The 23,100-nt window shown below is 35.4% G+C and overlaps 1 protein-coding gene across 1 annotated transcript in view; it reads left to right on the forward strand.

The window, feature by feature from the left end:
* CNTN5 (contactin 5) overlaps positions 1-23,100 on the forward strand; it is a 1,383,122-nt gene that overhangs the window by 1,308,759 nt on the left and 51,263 nt on the right. Inside the window, exons 20-21 of the mRNA XM_012454882.2 lie at positions 951-1,185; positions 10,430-10,539. Coding sequence (XP_012310305.1) covers positions 951-1,185; positions 10,430-10,539 — 345 coding nt within the window. The remainder of the gene's footprint in view (positions 1-950; positions 1,186-10,429; positions 10,540-23,100) is intronic.

Genomic DNA, 23,100 nt, shown 5'->3' on the forward strand with positions numbered 1-23,100 from the left:
GAAGGCGTACAGAGGTATCTTTTTCCCACTAAGAGTTCTTCCATGGGTACATCATCTGTCCTATTTTTTTTGTACATTCCCCTTTTTTTCAATAATACTTCTTATGTTGTTTTTGATGTCCACAGAGGTATTAACTTCCCAATATCTGACCTTCCCTGAGACCAAATCTCTCTATACGGAATTGCCTTTCCATGTAAGCTTTAATATAATGAGCTTTGTCTCTCTTCCGCCACTTAATACATGGCTTTTCTCCATATCAGAATTCAAAGAAAAAAATCTACTTAGCAAATATTTATTGCATATCTACTGTGAAGCACTGTGCTAAACAGTAGCTGGTAACTATCCACAATGACTAATTAGTCACAATTACTCCTTTCTACAGTGTGTAGTTGAAGCCCATGTAATAAATTTAAACCTAAGCCATATAGCACAAGCTTCCTGAACAAACACCATAGCCCAGTTTTTTCATGTCGGTAGCCATAAAAGCAATTGCAAGGCATACTAGAAGAAAGTTTTTAACATTGCTGTCTCTTACATTTGTGGACTAAAGGGTTCTGCAGAGCATTACCAGTGACAAGACATTGCCAACCACCAGACCATAGTACAGTTTTCCCCAACATGTTAATCCAAAGATCTTCATTTTATATACATGACTAATTGGAGCAAATTTGTTTCACTTGAAAAGTTTTCACTTCTCTTGAGAGTTTTGTACTTTTCAACTGATATAATTTTTCTTCTTTTACCTTTAAAGCTTTCTAACTTTCAAAGAAGTGCCAAAGTGATTGTACAATTTTGGCTTCCAATGTAGTATAAAGATTTGAGATTCTCCATTTCTTAAGCATTTCTCTCCATTCTCCATTTGATATTCTCCATTTTTACTTAAAACTCTGGAGAAAGTGGATTTTTAATCAGTCCTTTTGCTGATAATTAATTACATTTTTCTTCTTTAGCCAGTATCTGAAGAGTTTCAAAATGGGGAAGGCTTTGGCTATATTGTGGCTTTTAGACCCAATGGAACACGTGGCTGGAAGGAAAAAATGGTGACATCCTCTGAAGCTTCCAAATTCATTTATCGAGATGAAAGTGTCCCTCCTCTTACTCCCTTTGAAGTGAAAGTTGGTGTTTATAACAATAAAGGAGATGGGCCTTTTAGTCAAATTGTGGTCATCTGTTCAGCTGAAGGAGGTCAGTTCTTTTACTTCTATTATTTTTATGTAACATTTCGTTATACAAATAATCATTGTTGTACATATATTAGAAAATACAAATAAGACAAAATAAACTCATTCAGAATCCCACTAAACTTTTCAGATGTATATTTTCCAAACTTTTTTCTAAATTTGTTTAATTAAAAATTGTTTATTCCACCTGCGTTGCTTTATGTTTTTCATACCCTAACAGTATACGGCAAACCTATATCCGTGAAAACAGCAACACTGATGATCCCTGCAGGGTAGTCCTTTCTCCGGGTGAACATTAAACCAATCCTCTTTGGTTTGAAACTTAGATACTTTTATATTTTTTCTATATACGTGTGAAGTAGATTTAAATAAATACTTAATTTATATGACAAATAAATATTCATTTCTAACCCTATGCATAAAGCACTGTACTAATAAAGAAATTTCAGACAGGGCTTTCTGTTGGAAGCTTTTTGAACACATCACAAAATCCTATGACAATCTTATTTAATAGACATTATTGTCTCCATTATATAGAAAGAGTAATTGACTTTCAGAAAAAGTAAAGAATTTGCTAAAGGTTCCACTGCTTGTAATTGAGAGTTAAATCCAGGTTTGTCTAACCACTAACGCCTTGATTTTTGTATAACATGCTGCCTTCGTATGAATAACCGTGTGTAATTCATGAGCTACACCTTGTAGGTAGGCAGTACAAAACGGATAATATACCTGTTTTACAGATGAGTAAACTGAAAAATGGTCACAGGGTAGAGCTAAAGTGGAAACCCAGCTTTCTACATCAAAGCTCCTGAGTTGTTTCAAGTTTTAATATAAAAACGCAATTTTCTGAGTGAGAGAAAGTATAATAACAGATCTAACCCCCTAAAGTTAGCCTTTTCTCTTAGTCCTTCTTCTATTCAAACGCAGAATTTCAATTGACCTTGCAAGTGGGGAAAAAAATGAGAAAAGGGAAAAAAAGCCTTCCGTTTCCAAAATTGACAAATGACAGAAAATGTTCCACCGAAGGCAGCACTCATTTTACCCTCCCACTAAGTGTGACAAATATAAACTAACCCTTTACTTCCTCAGTGCCCACACGTAGGAATTCAGCAGCTCAAGAGTATTATTAATCATTTTACTGCTATGAACTTCAGCGGGGGATATAAATATGGTCATGTGAATATTTAAAAGCAAAGATAATGTTTATGTTAAACGTAGTTTTTCAATAGTAAGCTGCCTTGTATTTTCATAATATAGAGCCAAATTTTAAAGGAGAATCAGAAGGTTTATCCTAGTGTAAGAATAACCAGGGACATGAAGAATCTAGCAATGGCAAGAAACCATAGACATTCTGATAAGATACCCACTCGTTACACTTAGCAGCTCAGATTTCTGATGTGTTTTCAGATAAAGGCAGTATACCATGTTACTTTTGTTATCGAATTTAAAGCTTAAAACAAAATATGAAGTTGGAATCTGAAGCCCTAATCTACATTTCAGGAAACTGAGTCTCAGAGAGGTTAAGTAACAGGTTCAAATTTACACCAGTAAGTGACAGTTACAAGAAAGGAGAGTAAGTGACAGAGCTGGGATCTTAACCAGGTCCATATGACTTGAAAGTAGATTTTTTAACCACTACACTATACTGCCTCATCAGGAATGTATACGATAATGGTATTTTTTATTATTTATTGCTCAAAAGATCTATTTTGAAGTACATGTGTTATGCAGGAAGTGCATGCTCTTTTTCCTTTTAAAATGTTTGAACCTAAGTATCAATTACATAGCACCAAAGGTCACATGAGAGATTAATTGGAGAAGTTTGTGAACATGTCTTGTATAGTAACAACAGTGCTGCCTTTAAGAAATTCAGTTTTGTAAGTTCCTTGTCAACCTTTGTTTTGAAATTAATGCATAGCAGCCACCATGGTTTTTTTTACATTATGTTTTCTGAAATTTGAAATGGCTTGCCCTTCTGAGAGTCTCTTTCAAGCTAGATAGAAAATATGCATATTTTTTAAAGACACTGAGGTCGTTCCTGTAACATATTTCATAGTAACGCAACACTTCATTTATTTTGGTCAACTGAAATATGAAATATACTAGGCAAATTAAATCTGGATAGAGTCCTTTGTTCTGACAACAAAATTGAAGCATATATTTGGTATTTGCTCACTAATTAAGTTTACAAATTTGGAACTTTATATGTAAATATGAGTAAAGTGTTAGCAGCATTACAGTGTGTCAACCAAAAACGGCAGGACAAGGGAAAAGAAAAGCATTCACCTGGAGTCAGCAGAACCGGAGTTCAAGTCTGATCACACTGAACACAGCATCTTGGGCAGTTTATTCACCTCTTGGAGCCTTAGCTTTCCCACTTTAAAAATGAAGGTCTCTGGAATCCCATACAAATCTAAAATTAAAATTCTGTCAATGTATTCTATATTCTAAAATACTCTTCTAGCCAGGAGCAGTGGCTTATGCCCATAATCCCAACACATTGGGAGGCTGAGGCAGGAGGATCCCTTGAGCCCAGGAATGTGAGGATGCCGTGAGTTATGACTATGATGGCACCACTACACTGCAACCTGAGTGACAGAGCGAGACCCCGTCTCTAAAAAAATAAATGAATACCTAGATTAAAATAAAATAAAATAAAACATTCGTTTTAACAATTTTCCTAGTACAGATAGTGATAATAGGTCAACTTTTGCTATACAATAAAAAGGGGAAACCAACATCCTTTTTTAGTCACTTGGCAATTTGCTTTATTTAAAAAGGAATGAGCATTTTTTTAATAAAGTAAAGTCGTGTAATAAACTTGTGAAATAATATATTACACTCATGCCAGTGCAGGTTTCTCCCGCTGTCTATGGATGTTCATGCAGCTTCACAGTGTGTCTTCCATCATGATACTCCTGCCCAAAGCCCAGCTAATCTCACTGAGGTGGTATTTCTCCGTAAGACAGATCCTACTTCTTTATTCTTCCATTAACCCAATCCACTTGTTTATCACCTCAAAATCCCTCCATATTCTTAGATAAAGAACGAGGAGTGAGACTGCCTTTCTATTTCTGTTTATGGGCTCAGTTCTTCCCCTTCCTTTCAAGATTACTAGCTACATGCCTTAAGCACTGTGAAAAAGCCACCTTTTCACAGCCGACACTAAGCTGGAAAGAAAAATGTCAAATGCAGCTACCAGAATTTATGTTATTGGGAGGGAAGCACAGAACAGAAAAACTTACAAGGCACACCTCACAGGACTGCTGCTCAACCTATTCCCACTGGAACATGGAGACCAGATGACAACTGCACGCAGAATAAATGTTTCTGTGAATTCTCCATTCTCTCTATCCCTTTCTTTCCCCCTCAATAAAGCACATGAGAATGCAAATAAAATTACATTATTATAGAGAAAACCTTGAATTGACATGTTTTTCAAAGAAATAATCATTTACAAATGTGGATGCTTGGTCAATCAATCACTGGGGATATGACCTTAACTCTCACAACTCTGAGATTCGCTGTTGCCCTCGAGTACCGTCAGAAAAGTTTCAAATGGTTTTTCTGCTAACACCTGTAAGCCTCTGAAACCCTTCCATGTTGCCACAACAGAAGCAACCCTTAATGACTCTGACAGTGCCAAGCAGCATCTGACATAAGCCTGAAAAAAGAGATATTTGCCTTCCAAGATATCCAGGTACCTATATGTGTGTCAAATATCTTTATCCTTTAAACCAAGCAAGGATTATGTGCATTCCTAACCCTGGCTTCAGACCTCTAGGGTATGACAGAATTGTATACAATACCCTAATTTTGGAAACAACTTCATTTGTTTAAAAAAAAAAGTGAAGTTTCAAAGTAAGTGTCTCAAAATACATGGTCAAACTGACAAAAATTCATTTTTTCCCAAGATAAAAAATTAAATTGGCTTTTTCTTCCACATTTCCAGAAATAATGAATACTCAAACATACCCATTTTCCACTTAGTTCTTCTCACCATCACTTTGGAAATGGAAAGACCTGGAGCATTCCATTAAACCTAATAGAGAAACAGAAGAAAATTTGATATCGTTAATTATAGGGTGAAAGATTTATTTACTTGTGATGTGCTTTATCCTTTTCTAGTTTTTTTGTCTTTTGCCTTGTCTGTAAAAAACGTCCTGCTCTTATATTTATTAAACCTAAAAAGCCTGTTCTTATTTGCAGAAAATGATATACAATTATCTCATTGCAAGTGGAGCTGCCATAGCTCAAATTAAAACCTAACATTCCTAAGGTGTTATTCTCTAGATTCATCCTTAGCTGAAACTGAGCTCAGTGGGATTTATGTGAACTTGAAAATTAATAAATTGGCATATTCGTTGTAAAATACAAGAAATAATTTCCTGTCTTTTCCAGATGATCTATCTAGATTAGTGCCTATAAAAGTTCAACTACAGCTTTCTTCATTAAATTTTTAAATAATGAAACCGTAACCCTTCTCTCAAGGAGTTTATTAAACTCTCCTTTCATTAATGCTGTTGCTCTAAGGGTCTCTTGGGAAGGGATCTCTTGGGAAGTCAGATGTATAATCAATATTACAAGCACATATCCCAATATTACATGAAGAACTCCAGCTGCTAGGTCACTTAATACAAATGTATCATCTAAATTCACGAGCATGGTAATGCTGTTCAACATTTTTAATCTAACAGAAACAAACCTATCAATCAGCCTGTCCACTACATATCGCAAGATTACGGTGAAGGAGTTAGCCATGGCCTAATTAATATCGTCACAAGTAATGGAAAAAAAAAAAGAGAGATCTCCTTCTAAGTCTTTGATTCCACTAGATATAATGCTAGCACAGTCTCAGAAATAAGTTCCTGAACTTTTGTTAAAGTATCGCAGTGTAATAGATAGGAGTGACAGTGGCATAAAACATCCTGTGATTTAGAGATCAGGAGAATTTGAGAGATGCCTGAATATGAACTGACTGAGGAGTTGCTGTGCAGCTGTGGTTCAAAATTACCAAGGAGTCTGTGAAACAGGAATCAGAGGAGTTGACAGTGAGCCTGTGGCAGGGTTAAGTGGGTGATGATGGAGGTCTAGATGGTTGCTGGCAAGACCTAGAAATAGAGAGCCCAGCTGGGGAGCCCAACACCAATATTCTTGAGAGAAGTTAGATGTGGAGGGGCAAAGGGGAAAGAGAGACATAGAAAAGGAAAAAGCGTTAGGTAAGTGTAACATAGACATAGGCACAGAAGCAGCAAAGTGTGGTGCTCAGGGCCTGACTGCCTGTGTTCAGATCCTCCCTCCACATTTAAGCAGCTGTGGGATCTTGGGTAACTAGCTTAACCTCTCTGCCCCTCAACTTCCTCAACTGAAAAAATAATAGGGTTGTTGAGAAGATTAATTAAGACATGCAAAGAATTAAAAACAGGGTTCGGAAAACAGCAGCGCCTCAATAAATGGCAATTATCATTATTTTGAGTTATCCCTTCATCTATTTTGTCTCTTTTTTGTTTGCTTCTAATCTTATTCTACCCATTCCTCTGTCAGTTATTTGGAGGCAACTGGGCAAAAAAAGAAGGAACTATCTATGTTTTCTGTAAGACTTCTTCTGTGACTCAAAATGCACTCTAGGAGATGAAGAATGAGCCCTCCTCGTCCTTTATGCCAATTAAAAACAGAGGAAAGAGCATTTGAGACCCAAGTTCTCCTTGAAGCTTTTTCACAGCTAAAAGCAAAGTCTAGATACATCAACCTCTGTGCAATTTTACTTTTCTAATCTGCAAAATGAGAGCATGGATTTAAAACACAGGTTCATTACTCCAAAGCATGTAGGAGTGAGGTAAGAAACAAAAATAAATAAAGTCCTCCCTGTATGAGACAATAGGAATTGTCTCCCTGTGTAAGACAATTCGGGGAAACCCTGGCATATGTAGAAGCACATGCCCTGACTGAGGGTACCCACTGCTGACCCTCATCGGCCAGCACTGAAGAATTCAGGCTTCATTCCATCTTCTTCCCTACTCCCCGCCCCCAGAGAAGCCAGAAATTCTTATTTTCAAATATTGGCTTAAATTAATTTGACACATAATATAGACAAATAAAATATGACTAAGTACCCACTGCCCTTGCATTTGTGACTTTGGAGCCAAGTGACTTCCAGAGTCCTTTCTAGTTGTGACTTTCCATCGTTCACCTACAATGGGATGCCCAAAGCCGACAGTCAGTTCCAAAGTGAACCAGATGTTCTGTGATCTGGTTAGTTACTTCTGTCTGCAAACCAGTTTTTGATCCACTTGAAAATGTTCACTTGGGTATAAACAGCACATACTAAACTTTCTGGGAAAATCTGACTGAGGTCACTTTTTTTTACATACTGAAATTTCTAATTCAGGGCCACATAGATCAATTTCTGATACCATTTAGGGGTGTTCAATATTTTGGCTACCCTAGGCCACACTGGAAGAAGAAGAATTGTCTTGGGCCACACATAAAATACACTAACACTAATGATAAGTAATTAGCTATAAAAAAAATTTAAAAATTACAAAAAAAAACTCACAACGTTTTAAGAAGTTCACAATTTTCTGTTGGGCCACATTCAAAACTGTTCTGGGCCATATGTGGCCCATGGGCCATAGGCTGGACAGGCTTGATTAGGTTAAGAGGGTGGGCCGGGCACGGTGGCTCACGCCTGTAATCCCAGCACTTTGGGAGGCTGAGGTGGGCAGATCATGAGGTCAAGAGATCGAGACCATCCTGGCCAACATGGTGAAACCCCGTCTCTACTAAAAAATACAAAAATTAGCTGGGTGTGGTGGCGTGCACCTGTAGTCCCAGCTACTTGGGAGGCTGAGGCAGGAGAATTGCTTGAACCCAGGAGGCAGAGATTGCAGTGAACCGAGATTGCGCCACTGCACTTCAGCCTGGCGCCTGGCAACAGAACAAGAATCTGTCTCAAAAAAAAAAAAAAAAAGAGGGTGAAAAAAATTTTAATGACTCTTCAGTTCTTGTTTGATTAATTCACTGACATTCAACTATGTGAAATTATAATATGCAACTCCACAAAATCCAACTGTGAAATGTAGGTGTGATATAACCCCGATTTAAAGTCCTCAGAGCTTTTAAACAGAAATTAAGGTGCTTGTTTGAGAAGTACATTTCTGAACATTTTTATTTACTTTTACTTTAACATTTTTTTTAACTTTCTGAAAAAGACTTAAATTGTACAGTACTACTGAAAGCTGATAGAGAAATAACTCCTTTCTTTGGAGATCAGGAGATACGGAAAGACTGCTACCCAACCACGTGTTTTGTGCTTCTGAAATTATTTATCTCACTGCAATCTTCTTTGACAAAGATGTAATTGCTTCAGCAATATAAAAGCTGAAAGAAGGCATTTGGCACACAAATCTCTGCAATGCATTTATTTTGAAGAGAAGTAAAACTGCTACTGAATAGCAAATGATATTCAAAGTGTGGCTTCCTTTGAAATAAACTGTACTCCAAATCCCAGAGATCAAGTTGTACACACCTCAAAAACATCAACATTCTTTCATTTACTTGCAACATCAAAAATTTTAACTCCTACTAAATAGCAATGGGGAAAAAATATCCATTGCAAGTCTTCTAATCAGAATTCTAGGATAAGATAGAAGATTTTTGCAGAATACATGTTTTAAATTGGTAAATGCACAAATAATAGGGAGTTGGAAAGTGAGATAAGGGAAACCACTGAGAAAATGGAAAATAATAAAAAATATTCAAAAGGCGACAGAATGAGAGATTAGTATTTATACCATTGCAGGAATTAACGTCAGCTTCTGTGTAAAAAGTAATGTGAGTTTGCCAAAGCGCTTTGAGATAACACAAGTATAACACGTGTTTTCAGCAAAGTTTTGGCCAAAAGAAAATCATTGCTTGTTGCAAACATGGACCAACCAAGTCTTCCGCAGGCTCCTTTTACAGTAACAGGGAAGATATTTTTGACTGGTATTTTTTGATTAATAATATGTAAAAACATTCCAGATACATGTATGACTAGCTTCATTTAGAAAAGAAGGACCTCAGAGAATGATTACGTCTTCCATGTTTGCTTTTTAACATTTTTGTTTAGAACTCAATCTTTGCTATATGGTTCCCCAAATTGAAAAAAAAAAAAAACAAAAAAAGTGTCATGGATGAGACTGAGCTCCAATCAGTGTTAAGGGGTATCAGAATTTCTACAATTTTTATGGGGTAGAATTTTTTAATAGTCTTTGTACAGAACTGTTTGAACTAATGTATGGCCTTTATTCTGCCATTTCATTTAACGTGTGTTTGTGACACAGTATTTATGATTCAGCCATGTCAATGCTGGAAATATTTTGTTCCTCACATCAAGTACAGCCTCGAATAAAGTGCACTTTTTGATGGATGCCAGTCAGAGATTGTGTATTTCAAAAAAAAAATAGTGTGAAAGGTCACTGAATGTAGAAGCAAATGAGAAGGTGGCTTTGAGCCAAAGCACTGAGCCCTTCAGGGGCTTTTCTTTTCCACCTGTACCTGTCTTAAAAGTCAACGCATGCCTTTTAAATATCATCATTCATAACATATTCCTGCTATAATCAGAAAAATGTAGTTTTGTGGTTAGAACAACAAAAAGTATCTAATGAAATTTAGATACTATTTATGCCTACACAGAATAAAAAATAATAATATGGTATTTTGTGAATGAACATTTTTAATGCCGAGCACAGTACTAAATATTTCATATGTACTATTCTAATTAAAACCAACCTTTAAATCTATTTGATAAATACTCTCATTATGGTCATGTTGTAGATGAGGGAACCAGAGCTTAGAAAGAGATAAAACAACTTACCTACAGGTAAATAAATAGGTAAATAAATTTTTAATGCAAAAAACAACAGCAACAAAAAAAGTAAAGCCTGCCTTCCCAGTCCATTTTTATAGTCATTAGGCTAGATTGGCAGAAAATTTAAGTTCTCCAGAAATGTCTTAGCTAATCCAAGGACAGATGTCTTTGCTTGTCTTGCTAGATTTGTCATTTGTCATTGGTAAGGTATTGATGGGACTTGACCCAAGTACAGAAATCCAAAAGGATCACCTTTGTATTCTGTTGTGTTTTTCACAACTACCACAGGACTTCATTTCAAAAATAAGGTAAGAGGAAGTTAACGCCTGACAGACTCAGGTGCAGTGCTTTGAAAGAGATAACTTTTTATAACTGTGGTTTTTTTTCCTTCCTACAGAACCCAGTGCTGCTCCCACAGATGTCAAGGCAACAAGTGTGTCTGTGTCAGAGATTCTCGTTGCGTGGAAACACATTAAAGAGAGTCTAGGAAGACCACAGGGATTTGAGGTACGAACAGAAGGATGAAAAATAAGCCTTATTACTTCTGCTGGCATTACATTCTCCTAAAGAGAGGTCTTGGGGACACTTCAGAATTTCAACAGAATTTCTTTGAAATTTTGCTCTCTGTTAAGGAAACTAAGAAATACCATTTTACCGACATGTATCATGTTGCTCATTAACTGGTTTATTTTTCAGTACAGTAGCTTCCAGAACACTATGCAAAGATTTTTTTAAAAGATGAAAATAGAGTTTTAGACAAAAGCAGGAGCTACAGGTGGATATTTAACGGTATCTAATTTACTGGTCATTTTAAAAGTTTTTATGTCTTTCTAATAATTTAATGTATAAATACAAGTTTTCTTTTGTACTTTCTTGGTAGCTCTTACCTCCAGTACTGAATTATCAAATTTTCTTGGAACTTAGTGGTCTGTATTGTATCTATGTATTCAGATAGGTTTTTTGGTCCCTTAAACACTGCTATTTTTAAACAGTTATGCCAGCCTTATAATGGTGAACATTTCATATCAAATGAGTAGCTTCAATGAAATTTATGCTCCACAGAGACTAACAGATTGCAAGTAGTCTGTGAACATGAATATTCTACGATAACAAGGTTCTGCTTCTCACACAACTCTTGTTCTTGCCTTGCTCAGCCGGTCAGGGATAGGAATTAGGGTGATAATTTCCAAAAGACAAAAATAATTAGCACCTAACGCAAGACTTTAGTTACATTTTAAAAATTTTATTCTTACTTTTCCTCTGCTTCGGTTCCCATTAAGAAAAAATCATCTTGTGTTTCGAACAATGATCGAGTATAGGACTCGTACACTAACATGGCCTCCAGGCTGAAACATACTTTTCTGTTTGAGTTTTCAAATAATGCCTGATAATTATTTGATTAACATACAGCTGGCATTAGATAATGATTTCTGTGATAAAGAATTTATACAAGAACAATTTATGGGAAACCATTACCCACCTATACAATATTATGAACTTATTTCTACAATCTAACTTCAGTTAATTATTGGGAATAATTTAGTAAGTACCTCATTATGATTGCATGTTAATGTGATGACTATTTCTGTTTCTCCCGATCCACACTTCAGGGACCATGTTTGTTCATCATTAAATCTCAGCAAATGAAAGTATATATTCTTGACCCATAACTGGCCACAATAAATATGCAGTGAATGAAGGGATGTTTGCAGCACAGTTAGCCCCTTTTTATCCAACTGTAGAAGACACTGTGATGGTTTCTCCAGTTTTCCTTCTCTGGGATCATGTGCCTTCCCCAGTTGCTGTGAGGGTTGACTGCTAATGGTTCTCAGCTCCCCCTCTAGAGAATTGCCCTCCACCGAGGAGAGCTGCTTTGCTTGGAAAGTGACCTCTCCACATTTAGTCAGCCTAAGATCAATGACTGGCTGATACTGGTCTCTTACCTCAAGAAGGAAACAACTTTATGGTGCAGCTTGTGATACAGAGCCTTGGTGTGTGCATTGGGCCAAAGCCAGATTACCTGGAACCACATTCTTGCTCAGATCCCTCTAGGTCCCCCTTCTGAGTTCCTCCCTTTTTAATAGATTTTACCTGTAAGCATCCATATAATAAATAAATAAGCACCAAAATCCGTATCTCAAATTCTGCTTTTGGGGATCAACCTAAGAGAACTACATCAGTGTGAATTCACTCTAAACCTCTGAATCAGAACATCTGGGGGCAGATGTCTGGTGTGCATATTTTCAGAAAGCCACAAAGTATATTCTGGTGCATGGAAGAGCAACAACCCAGGCTCCTATATCTCAAAGAGATGCTCCCTTTATATAATCAGTCACCCTAAGTTTTTTTTTTTACCTGCCCTAAAAGCATGACATTCAGATAACTGTTATGATTCACTGCACTGACATCTCTCTGTGAGGTCTTGCAGAGATCACATGGGATTTAGATTTGTGCACAATTCTTCTCTTCCTAAATATAAATCATTCATTTTTTAATTCCATAAATATTTATGTAGACCTATTAAGTACCAGACACTGAGTTAAATGCCAGGAACAAAACAATAAGCAAAATGAACTTCCTGTTCTTGTGAAGATTGTATTGTAGTAGGGAAGGCACACAATCAACAAGCTAAGATAAAGTCTATGACATTTTCCAAAATATGTGATATAATTTCAGTTGATGATACAGGCTATGTAGAAAAATAAAATAGGTCAAGAAGGTCAGAGTCAGAGAGTCTGATATTTTACAGAAGCTTGAGAAATCAACCTTTCTGTGGTTGTGACGTATGAGTGGAGACCCGATGGAATGAGAGAATGGCAGAGAGAAAAGCCCAAGAGCTCTGAAGTCGTAGCACACTGGACTTCTTCAAAGAACAAGAAATGAATGATTTTGGTGAGAGTAGGGAGCATAGGGAAAGTGGAAGCAGGATGATGATGAAGAGATTATCAGGGCAAGGAACAGATTTCTGGGACTTAGGAACCAGAAAGAAGTTCAGATTTCATCTGAAGTATAAGAAGTCATAAAGTATTTCTAACTGGAAGGGACAAGTCAAGATCTGACAGATTTTTAAAGCCTCTCTCAATCTAGAAGGTAGAGAATAGACCCCGGGAGGGCCTCAGAGAGAACAGCAGAGGGGCAACTGTTCCAACGTCAGTGACAATGAGGTTGCTTTCAACTAGAGTGGTAGCAGTGGAGTTGATAAGAAGTGCACTTTTAAAATCTATTTTGAATTGAGGTTAGACAGAATTTGATAATAAATTACATGTAGGCTATGAAAAAGAGGAGTTAAAGGTAAGGGGAGAGATGTTTGACCCAAGAAACTAGATAAATGACATTGTCATTCTCGGAGATGAGGAACTCACAAAGATGAGTAGGTTTTAGAGTGAAAATCAAGGATTCTGTTTTGGATATTTTAAATTTTAGAAGCCTTTTTTTTTTTTTATTTCTAAATAGAGTTCTCAAGCAGGTCCTGAGTTAAGATGGGGGGAAGATTGGGGATGGAGCTATAACTATGAGAAATCATCAAAATACAAATAGTTTTTAAGCATATACCAGCTGAGATCACTGAAATATTTGATAAAGAAGGTACCTGAGAATTGAGCTCTGTGGTGTCCACCATTTAGAGCTCAACAGAGAGGAGAGGGTCTGACTAAAGAAACCAAGAAGGAGACACTGAAGAAATTCAGAAGCCAAGAGAGTAATTTCAAGATAGAGAGAATGTTCCATGGCGTCAAATGCTGCTGGGAAATTCAGAAAGATGAGACCTGAGATTGCCAAATGGATACGGCAATGTGGAGACTGTAAGTAACCCTGATGAGAGAGATTTTATGGAATGCTGATAATCAAGGCTTGACTGGAGGTTAAGATCAAGATTACTCAAGAATGACACTCAAGAACATCAGAGCGCAATGTTTTCATAAATCAGCTTCTTTCAAAATGATAACTTATCACAAGCAAAAATGGAATATATTTAAAAACAGAAGGTTTATAAGAATGAATCAAATTCTGGAATAATCACCACAATGACCACATTTATGAATTAAATCAACAAAAATTCTGACAATCGACTTCATACAAACAAACCAGGACAGAATCCACGGGCACAGTAACTATACTATTTCATAGTGCATTATAAATTGTAGCTTCAAAATATGGCATCTTGTTACCAGAAAACAAATATGAACATAACATTAATTGGTAAATTCTGTGCTTTTTATAAACAGAACATAATTAAAACTTTATACAATTTTGTAGTTAAACATGATGTTAACTGCTATTTTAAGTACATTCAACGAAGATTAATTTTGATTTACACTGTTTCATGACTGAATAGCTACATGTAGACTGAATACTAAATATGATATAGGTGAAGCTATCAGGATCTCTCTTATCCTCTCTTTTCTGCACCTTTTCCCTTGAAAGAGAGCTCTGCCTCTGTCCTTTACCGAATACATCCGGAACTTACTGTTCTCATCTTCTCCTCACTTATTTTTCCCTATCAAAAATGTCACTTAGTAAAAGATCTCCCGAATTATTACTAAAATTTAATGACCTCATAAAGCTTAACAATTTTGCTTACTTTTATCTCTCTTTTTCACTCTATCCCTACCACAATCCTATCTATATTTACTAATGGAATTCAGAGCATGGTGAGAATAAAACATGTATTGAAACAAGGGCATTTGTCACCAAAACGAAAGTGATAGGTTTCACATTTTATGTACTTATAATTTCGGTCCGATGAGTCATTTTTCTAGCCATAATTTCAACCTTCCCTGCAAAGTTTAAAACAGCAAGCTACTATAAAGGTGCTATGAACCATTTTGAAAATAGAGAAGACAGTGTTTTCAACTGCCCCTCTTATTTTTCCCAAATCAGAACATGAATAAGATAGATAAGGTTCTGCTCTTGTGAATATTACATCCTAATGGGGGAAGACGGTTTTTTAAAAAACCAAGCAAACAAATAAGTAATAAGATAAACTCCAATAACAATATACATAGAGGTTCCAAAGTATAGCAAACCTGGTTCCTGTGATAACAGGAAGAAAGTGAAGCACCAGAAAATTAGAACAGTCAGAGAGTTAGGTAGAGACAAGATATAGATAGATACATAAATTATGAAAATAGTATTTCAAGTGCAGTGGAAAGCCATTGAGACAATTTAAGGAGGGAAGCCTCAATATCTGATTTGTGTTTTTCTTTTTTTTTTAAATCACTCTGGCTGCTTTTATATGAAGAATGAAAGGGAGAGGAAAGAAAGGTCAGAGACTTGAAGGGTTATTACAATAATCCAAGCAAGAAATGATGGTGACTTAGACTTCAGAGAGAACAGGGCTGAAAACATATAGGTGGCCATTATAGAAGTGGTATTTAAAGCCATGCTACTGTATGAAAGCATCTGAGGATGAAATTTCAAGAGAGGAGAGAGGAAGAGAGGAGAGGAGTGAGGAGGGCTATGGTGGTCTTGGCACACCTCAGCATTTAGACGTTGAGCTGAAAAGGAGGAATCAGCAAGGAGACTGGAAAGAAGAAATCAATTCAGTAGCAGTAAAACCACATATGAATCAAAAAAGTTAAAGGAGCTGACCAGAAAGAGGGAATGGGTCACCTATGCTTATGCTGCCAAGAGACCAAGTGAGATAAGGATAGAGAAGTGCCTATTTGGTTTACAGGTTACTTTCACAGTCAAACAAGTAATCAATACCCCTTATGTGGTCAATTAGTAACTTCAAGTTGTAGATATTTAGTAACCATAATAATGCCACGACTTCTAAAGAATGGTAGGTGGCAATAACTTGAGAGCAAAGGAATGTCATTTCAGAGCTTTTAACCCATCAGCACCTTACTTGATGTGGAATTTCCTGTGTCTTATCTGGACACTAAAGGGTTTTGGTATTCATTCTTGTGTTGAGAATCGAGCTCTCCAGTGTTGGTATCAGAAATGGTTAAAACTAAACATCCGTATATATTTTTGTACCGCATATTATAATGTGAGTATGATTAGTCACTGCAGAAAACTCTTTTAGCCTCAAACAGTGAAAAGCAGTAAAGATGAGACTTTTATATGGGGTTTCCCTTGATATACCAGGCATTATAAGGGAGGTAAATGAGAAACAAGATATCATTTCCAAAGTCATGTACAGATTCATTTCCTTCTAGAATATGTTTTCTGTCAAGTCCATACCCACGTTCCACTTTGAAATTGATGACTGTCTCTCTGAAATACATAGTGTGATATTAACTAATGATAACACCTTGATGCATTCTCCTTAATAAATAATCAAAGTTGAACCTTTTTGTGATTCGGTTGACTCTGAAATCTCTGTATTTTCTTCTCTACTAATTGGGGGAAGGTACACTTGAGTAAGGGTCATTTAGAGGGAAGATGGACATCATTAAAGGTAGTAAGCCTCCTGCAGGTTGCTATCATTACGCTCTCCCTTGCCACTACTGACTCTTACTGAAGGTTCTCCTGATTTGGTTGCAGCCTGACTCTGATTATGACCCTAAGTTGGCAGTCAGTTTTCATCTCTCACATTCCCCTGATCTGTATGTTTCATCTGAATCTCATTTATTATTTATTCATTTATTTATTCAACTAGTATTTATTACATATCTGCTATGTTTTGATGTAGTGTTCAGGCTAAAACAATAAATACAACGGAGTTTCTGCCCTTATAATCTTTGCAGTCAGCAAGGGAGACTAGTTCTGTTTTCTTGGGTTTTTGTTTCTTGCTTTAATCGTAACCTGGGATCTTGACCCTAACTTCTGCTAGCTCCTTTCGCTGATGACTTGGTTTTGATATTGTTTGCCCTGATGCAGTCCTGCAGAATAGCAGTAAGGATCTCAGTCAGAGGCTTCCCCTGGTAGCATATGTCAATAATCTACTTACATTTGGCATTTTGGACTTTCACAAGGAAGCTTCCATTACATCTTAATCGATTTAAGAAATAATAGACCAAGCATTTTGACTTAAACTTATTTTCATTTTTAACTAACCCAACACTTTCAAGTACATTAAACAATTCAAATCAAATAGTGATTGATTTTTGTTATTAAATTGATGAATTGCTTTTTCTAACAGAATGGTCATGGCAATTAAGATGGTAAGAATAGTTTTGCAAAAAGACAAGGTCAGAATGATGACAGCCCAGACAAAGTGATCAATGGTAAGGGGCTTGAAGACAACTTAGCAATTTTATCCCTTTCTGTTTCTAAGTGGATCCATCCACGGACATTTTAAAAGGTTACAATTAGGCTACATAAGAACTCTACTATTCAAAGAAAAATGGTGGTCTTTGCCTTTTAACAAGCTTTTAAGACTGCCTCCTGTAAGGATAGCACTACCTCACAAAAATGAACATCTGAAGAAATAAGAAAAAATAGAAAATCCCAAATGTAGACATTCATCCATCCAGTTATATTTTTCAAATGTTTGAAAAATTTTGTCAGCATCCACTTAGAACCCCCATACCTGCATGGAATTCACTTGAAATTGTATGGCTGCAGGGACTAAATGTAGAAAGCATTGACGCTGAGGTATGTGAAATGTCTAGCTTATGATATGCAGCATGATTGAAAATTGAAAGTGGGCTATATTTATTGAACAGCTTTGATTCATGAATAACCATGACTGTCCCATCTGGATCGCCATCTCTGTCACTGGCCCATACACATAAATTATTAGGTTCCGTTTTGAATTTATGAACCCACCAGCATTAAGTGTCCTGTGACTGGTAATCTCTGAATCCGAGAGCAGAGTCCCTCAAGCTTTTCAGAACATAAAAGGATTTTTATGCGCATACAAATTCAGAGCAGATGCCAGTCTGGCAAGAAGGGAGAGTTAAGAATAAGGCCAAATTTCATAATCATTTCTGTGATTTTCCCAGATCAGCAAAACAGACAAAATAAATTGTGATAATGGAATGTTGGATGATCAGGTTTTTTGTGTTTTTTTTTTTTCACTCCTTCACTTGTCAAATCTTTACTCAGTATCAGGCACTGTGCCAGGCACTGGGAGTATACACATTAATAAGTTCTAGTCTCTACCCTCAAAAAGCTAACAGTCTAATATTAAGGAGGTTTATGGGAAGTTGAAGTTGAAAAAGAAATACATTGGAACAATACAGTTCCTGTGTCTCTAATTATACCCAGGATTCCATAGCATCCTGATCTTCTGAAGAAACAGCGTGAATAAATCCATGCCAATGCCCTATATGGGTGTAAGCTTCTCTGTTTTCATGAGAAAATGCTTCTATCCTGAAATTGTCCTTAATTTTCCTAAATAAATCAATAAAATTGTTTTGTTAACTGAATAAAATAGAAACAAAACTTCTTTCACTAGACATTTTTAAAATATTAATATAGTTCATATTCTGCCTGTGCAACAAAGTCTTCCATCATTACCAAGTTTATGGTGCTTGTATTCATTCATCCCTTCTTGTAAGATTATTATTAACTGCATTTTTATCTTTTTAATAGCTGGACTCATTTTAACAGTAAGCAACAATGTATCTGCAGCAAGGGTTTAAGTGCACAGCGTCCTCGTTTCAATTCTCAACATTTTAGTGCTTATTATTAAGAAAAAACAAAAGACAAAACAATTTGTCCCATTTTACAATACTCACTAAAAGGCACCTCTAGCAACTTCTTTGCTTAGGCTATGTGCAGGGCTCACATGTGATCATTTTAAACCTTCCAGAGGATATGCAACTCAGAAGTTCATTTTAGACATGTCACTAAAGCCATTTCCACTTATTGATTGCACTGAAAAGACACCAGTTGTGTTTTGCTCTATAAAAGAAGTCATGGCGGGCATTTCTTCAGGGGAGAAGGGACAAGGTTGTTGTTGTTCTTTATTTTATGATCTGACTTGAATCATTAGAGTAGGAGACAAAACAAATGGGCCTCCCTGTTCTCTGACAATAACTCATGCTGGGCAGATGATTGTATTTAATTTGTTTAGTCGGGGGAAGGGAATGAATATATGTTGTTATGGACTTTCAGATACAAGTTAAAGGGGAAAAAGAAGCTGAAATGAAGCTAGTCACCAAAAAGCTAACAAAGTTTATTTTCCATACGCTGTGTGGGTAGCAGCCATTCTACAGAGTCTCTTTGGCCTTTATTAATATTACATAAAAGTAAAAATATAAAAAACTAAGCAATAAGAAAAAAATAAATGCAAATTCTATCCTTTCTGAAATTCAATGGACTCTCATTTAAATCAAATAGCTTTTGTGTTGCTATCATTAGATTTCTTTCTTGGCTTATTTTCACTGACTGTTAGGCTAACTAAAAATTATGTTTTCTGAATATCATCAAATCAAAAGCAAATTTAAGGAATGTTTCGGTTGTTTAACTTGTTCTTGTCCTGTTGAAACACAACTCTATAGTTTTTATCAAAAACAAATACTTCAGTGTGTTTTTGTTTCACTTGCTTGTAGATGCCTGGCTTCGTGGTTGAAATGTCTCTAAGCAAAACACTTTCAAAACATTTTTCTACTGAAATGTTGACATGTACTATTTTCAAGACTATTAGGATATTTTCCTGAATATATTGTTGAAACACAAATGGAACCAAGAAAGTCTTTATGATATGTTTTATCATATTCAGAAGTATTTCTCATTTTCTTTACTCTTCAATATGAATGTGAATTTACTGAACCACCTTTAAACAGGGGTTTCTCATCCCTAAACCCAATCATCCATGAGTTCATCAAATGTCCATCCTCAGTTTCACGCTATTACATAATGCACATTTGTACAAGCAGAGCATCCATACAAAAAAATGAAATCACAAATGTAGATATAAATTTATTTATAATTGACATTATAAGAATGTCAATTACTAACTGACTATGCCAATTACTAAAGAGCTGACACTTCATTTTCCAAAGGGCAAAGCTTTTTACCAAATCTACCTAAAGTACACAAATTATTTTATTTTACAAATGCTTGAATATCTTTGTTGAAATTTTCTGAGAACAGCCCATTTGAAAATTTCTAAATTGTAAAAAAGTCTTTTTCTTTTTAAGGGCTGGGTTTATACCTTAAGCATCTGACAGTATACTTGTGACCGAGGAATACTAAATCAATAAGTTTTGATCAGATAGATACAGACATGGGCTTGCTTAATATGCTAGGAAATGAAGAAATTGTATAAAGTGTTTAAATACAAAAAGAAAAAGGTTTACAAAATATATACTTAGCATTATAAGAATGCTAATTGCTAATTGACCAATTGCCAATTACTAAATAGCTGAAACTTTATTTTTCAAAGGGCAAGGCTTTTTTCTTTAACTCTGCATATAGACAAGTGCACAAATCATAAACTTATAGTAATAGCTGAATAATTACTATGAAGCACATACAGTTGTCTAACCATAATCCAGGTCATGAAGCACAACATTACTAAACCCCAGAGACCCAATTTGGGTCTCCTACAATCACTATCCTAATTCTCAGCCCAAAAAGACACTATCCTGACTTCTCTTTTTTTGAAAGATAAAATTACATGGATTTATCATGTACATGATGCTTTGAAGGATATATACATCATACAATGACTAAATCTACTAATTAACATATGCACTACTTCACAGTTATCATTTTTTAGTGAGAGCACTTAACATCCACTCTCAGCATTTTTAGAGAATGTAATATTATTAACGATAGTCACAATATTGAACTTACTGATCTTATCTAACTGAAATTTTGTATTCTTTGATCAACCTCTCCCCGTCTCAGCCCTCTCAATCATTCTAACCCCTGATAAACACCATTCTGCTAATTTTATGAGATCAACTTTCTTAGAGTCCACATATGAGTAATACCATGTGGTATTTGTCTGTGTCTGGCTTATTTCACTTAACCTAATGGTCTCCGGATTCATCCATGTTGCAAATGGCAGGATTTCTTTCTTTTTTATAGTTTAATGGTATTTCACTGTGTCTATATAACACATTTTCTTTATCTGTTCATCTGCGGATGGACAAAATATGATTCCCTATGTTGGCTATTGTGAATAGTGTTGCAATAAACATTAGAGTGCAGATCTCTTTTTGGCATACTGTTTTCATTTTATTTCAATATATACCAAGTAGTGAGACTGCTATATTACACAGTAGTTCCATTTTTGATTTTGGAGGGAACCACCACACTGTTTTCAATAGTGGTTGTACCAATTTACATTCTGTCATTGGAGGGCAAGAGTTCCCTTTTTTCTATTTGTTGTCTTTTGACTTTTTGATAAAAATTATTCTATTATGTTGAAGTAATATCTCGTTGTGGTTTTTATTTTCATTTCTCTCATGATGAGTGAGATTGAGCCTTTTTCCATATACCTGTTGGCCATTTGTATCTCTACTTTTGAGACATGTCCATTCAAGCCCTTTGCCCATTTTTTATTCAGGTAATTTGTTTTCTTGCTATTGAGTTGTTTGAGTTCCACATACATATTTTGAATGTTAATGCCTTATCAAATGTAGAGTTTGAAAATGTTTTTTGACCATTCTGTAGGATGTCTGTTCACTCTGTTGACTGTTGTCTTTGCTGTGCAAAAGATTTTAGTTTGATATAATCCCATTTGTCTTTTTTTTAGTTATTATTTTATTTTTTTGCTTTTGTTGCCTGTTGTTTTTGGGGGGCTCATATCCAAAATCTGATTGCCCAAACCAAGCTCATAGAGCTTTTCTCTTACATTTTCTTCTAGCAGTTTTACAGTTTTATATCTTATGTTTACATCTTTCATACAGTTTGCATTGATTTTATGTGGTGGAAGATGAAGGTCTAATTTCAGTCTTCCACATGTGTATACCCAGCCTTTCCAGAACCATTTGACTATCCTTTCTCCATTGTGTTCTTGATGCCTTTATCAAAAATCAATTGCTCATAAATATGTGGATTTCTGGGCTCTTTATTCTGTTTCATTTATCTATGTGTCTGTTTTTATACTAATAGCATGCTGTTTTGGTTACTATAGATTTCCAGTAAATTTTGAGTTTAGGGAGTTTGGTACCACCAGTTGTATTCTTTTTGCTTTAGATTGCTTTGGCTATTTGGGATCTTTTGTAGTTCTATATTAATTTTATGATTGTGTTTCTATTTCTGTAAAAAGTGTCATTAGAATTTTGATAGAGAGTACAGTGAATCTATAGGTCATTTTGGGTACTATGGACATTTTAACATTAATTTTTGCAATCCATGAACATGGATATTTTTCATTTATTTATGTCTTTTTTGATTTTTTTAATCAATGTTTTATAGTTTTTAATGTAGAAGTCCTTCAACTTTTTGCTTAACTTATTCCTAAGTATTTGATTTTTTTGCAGCTAATTTAAATAGGATTGTTTTTCTGATTTCTTCTTCAGATAGTTCACTATTGGTGTATAAAAACACCACTAAATTTTATACACTGTAGGTGTATAAAAGCACTACTAAATTATGTATGTTGATTTTTTATCTTGTAATTTTCATGAATCTGCTTATCAGTCCTAAGAGTTTTTTGGTGAAGTTGTTAGGATATTCTACATAGTAGATTATGTCACCTCCAAACAAGGACAATTAACTTCTTCCTTTTCAATTCTGAAGGCTTTTCTTTTTTTCTCTTGCGTATTTGCTCTAGCTAGGACTTCCAGTACTAAGTTGAAGAGAAGTGTCAAGAGTAGGCATCTCTTTGTTTTTCCAGACCTTAAAGGAAAAGCTTTCGACTTTTCCTTGTTTAGAATGATGTTAGTTGTGTGTTTGTTATTTATGGCCCTTACTTTGTTGAGGTAGTTTTCTTCTATACCTAAGTTGTTGAGAATTTTTACCATGAAAAAATGTTAAATTTGTCAAACGCTTTTTTGCATTTACTGAAATGATCATAGGGTTTTTGTCTTTCATATCAGTAAGATGATATATTACATTTATTGATTTGCAAATTTAAACCATCTTTACATCCTGACACTTGATCATCATGAATGATTATTTAAATGTGCTGTTGAATTTGCTTTGCTAGTATTTTGTTGAGTGTTTTTGCATGTATATTAATCAGGGATATTGGCATATAGGTTTTTGAGTGTTTGT

This window comes from Aotus nancymaae, unplaced genomic scaffold (assembly GCF_030222135.1).
Source record: "Aotus nancymaae isolate 86718 unplaced genomic scaffold, 86718_ANA_hifiasm-v0.15.2.pri h1tg000012l, whole genome shotgun sequence".
Classification (NCBI taxonomy): Eukaryota; Metazoa; Chordata; class Mammalia; order Primates; family Aotidae; genus Aotus; species Aotus nancymaae.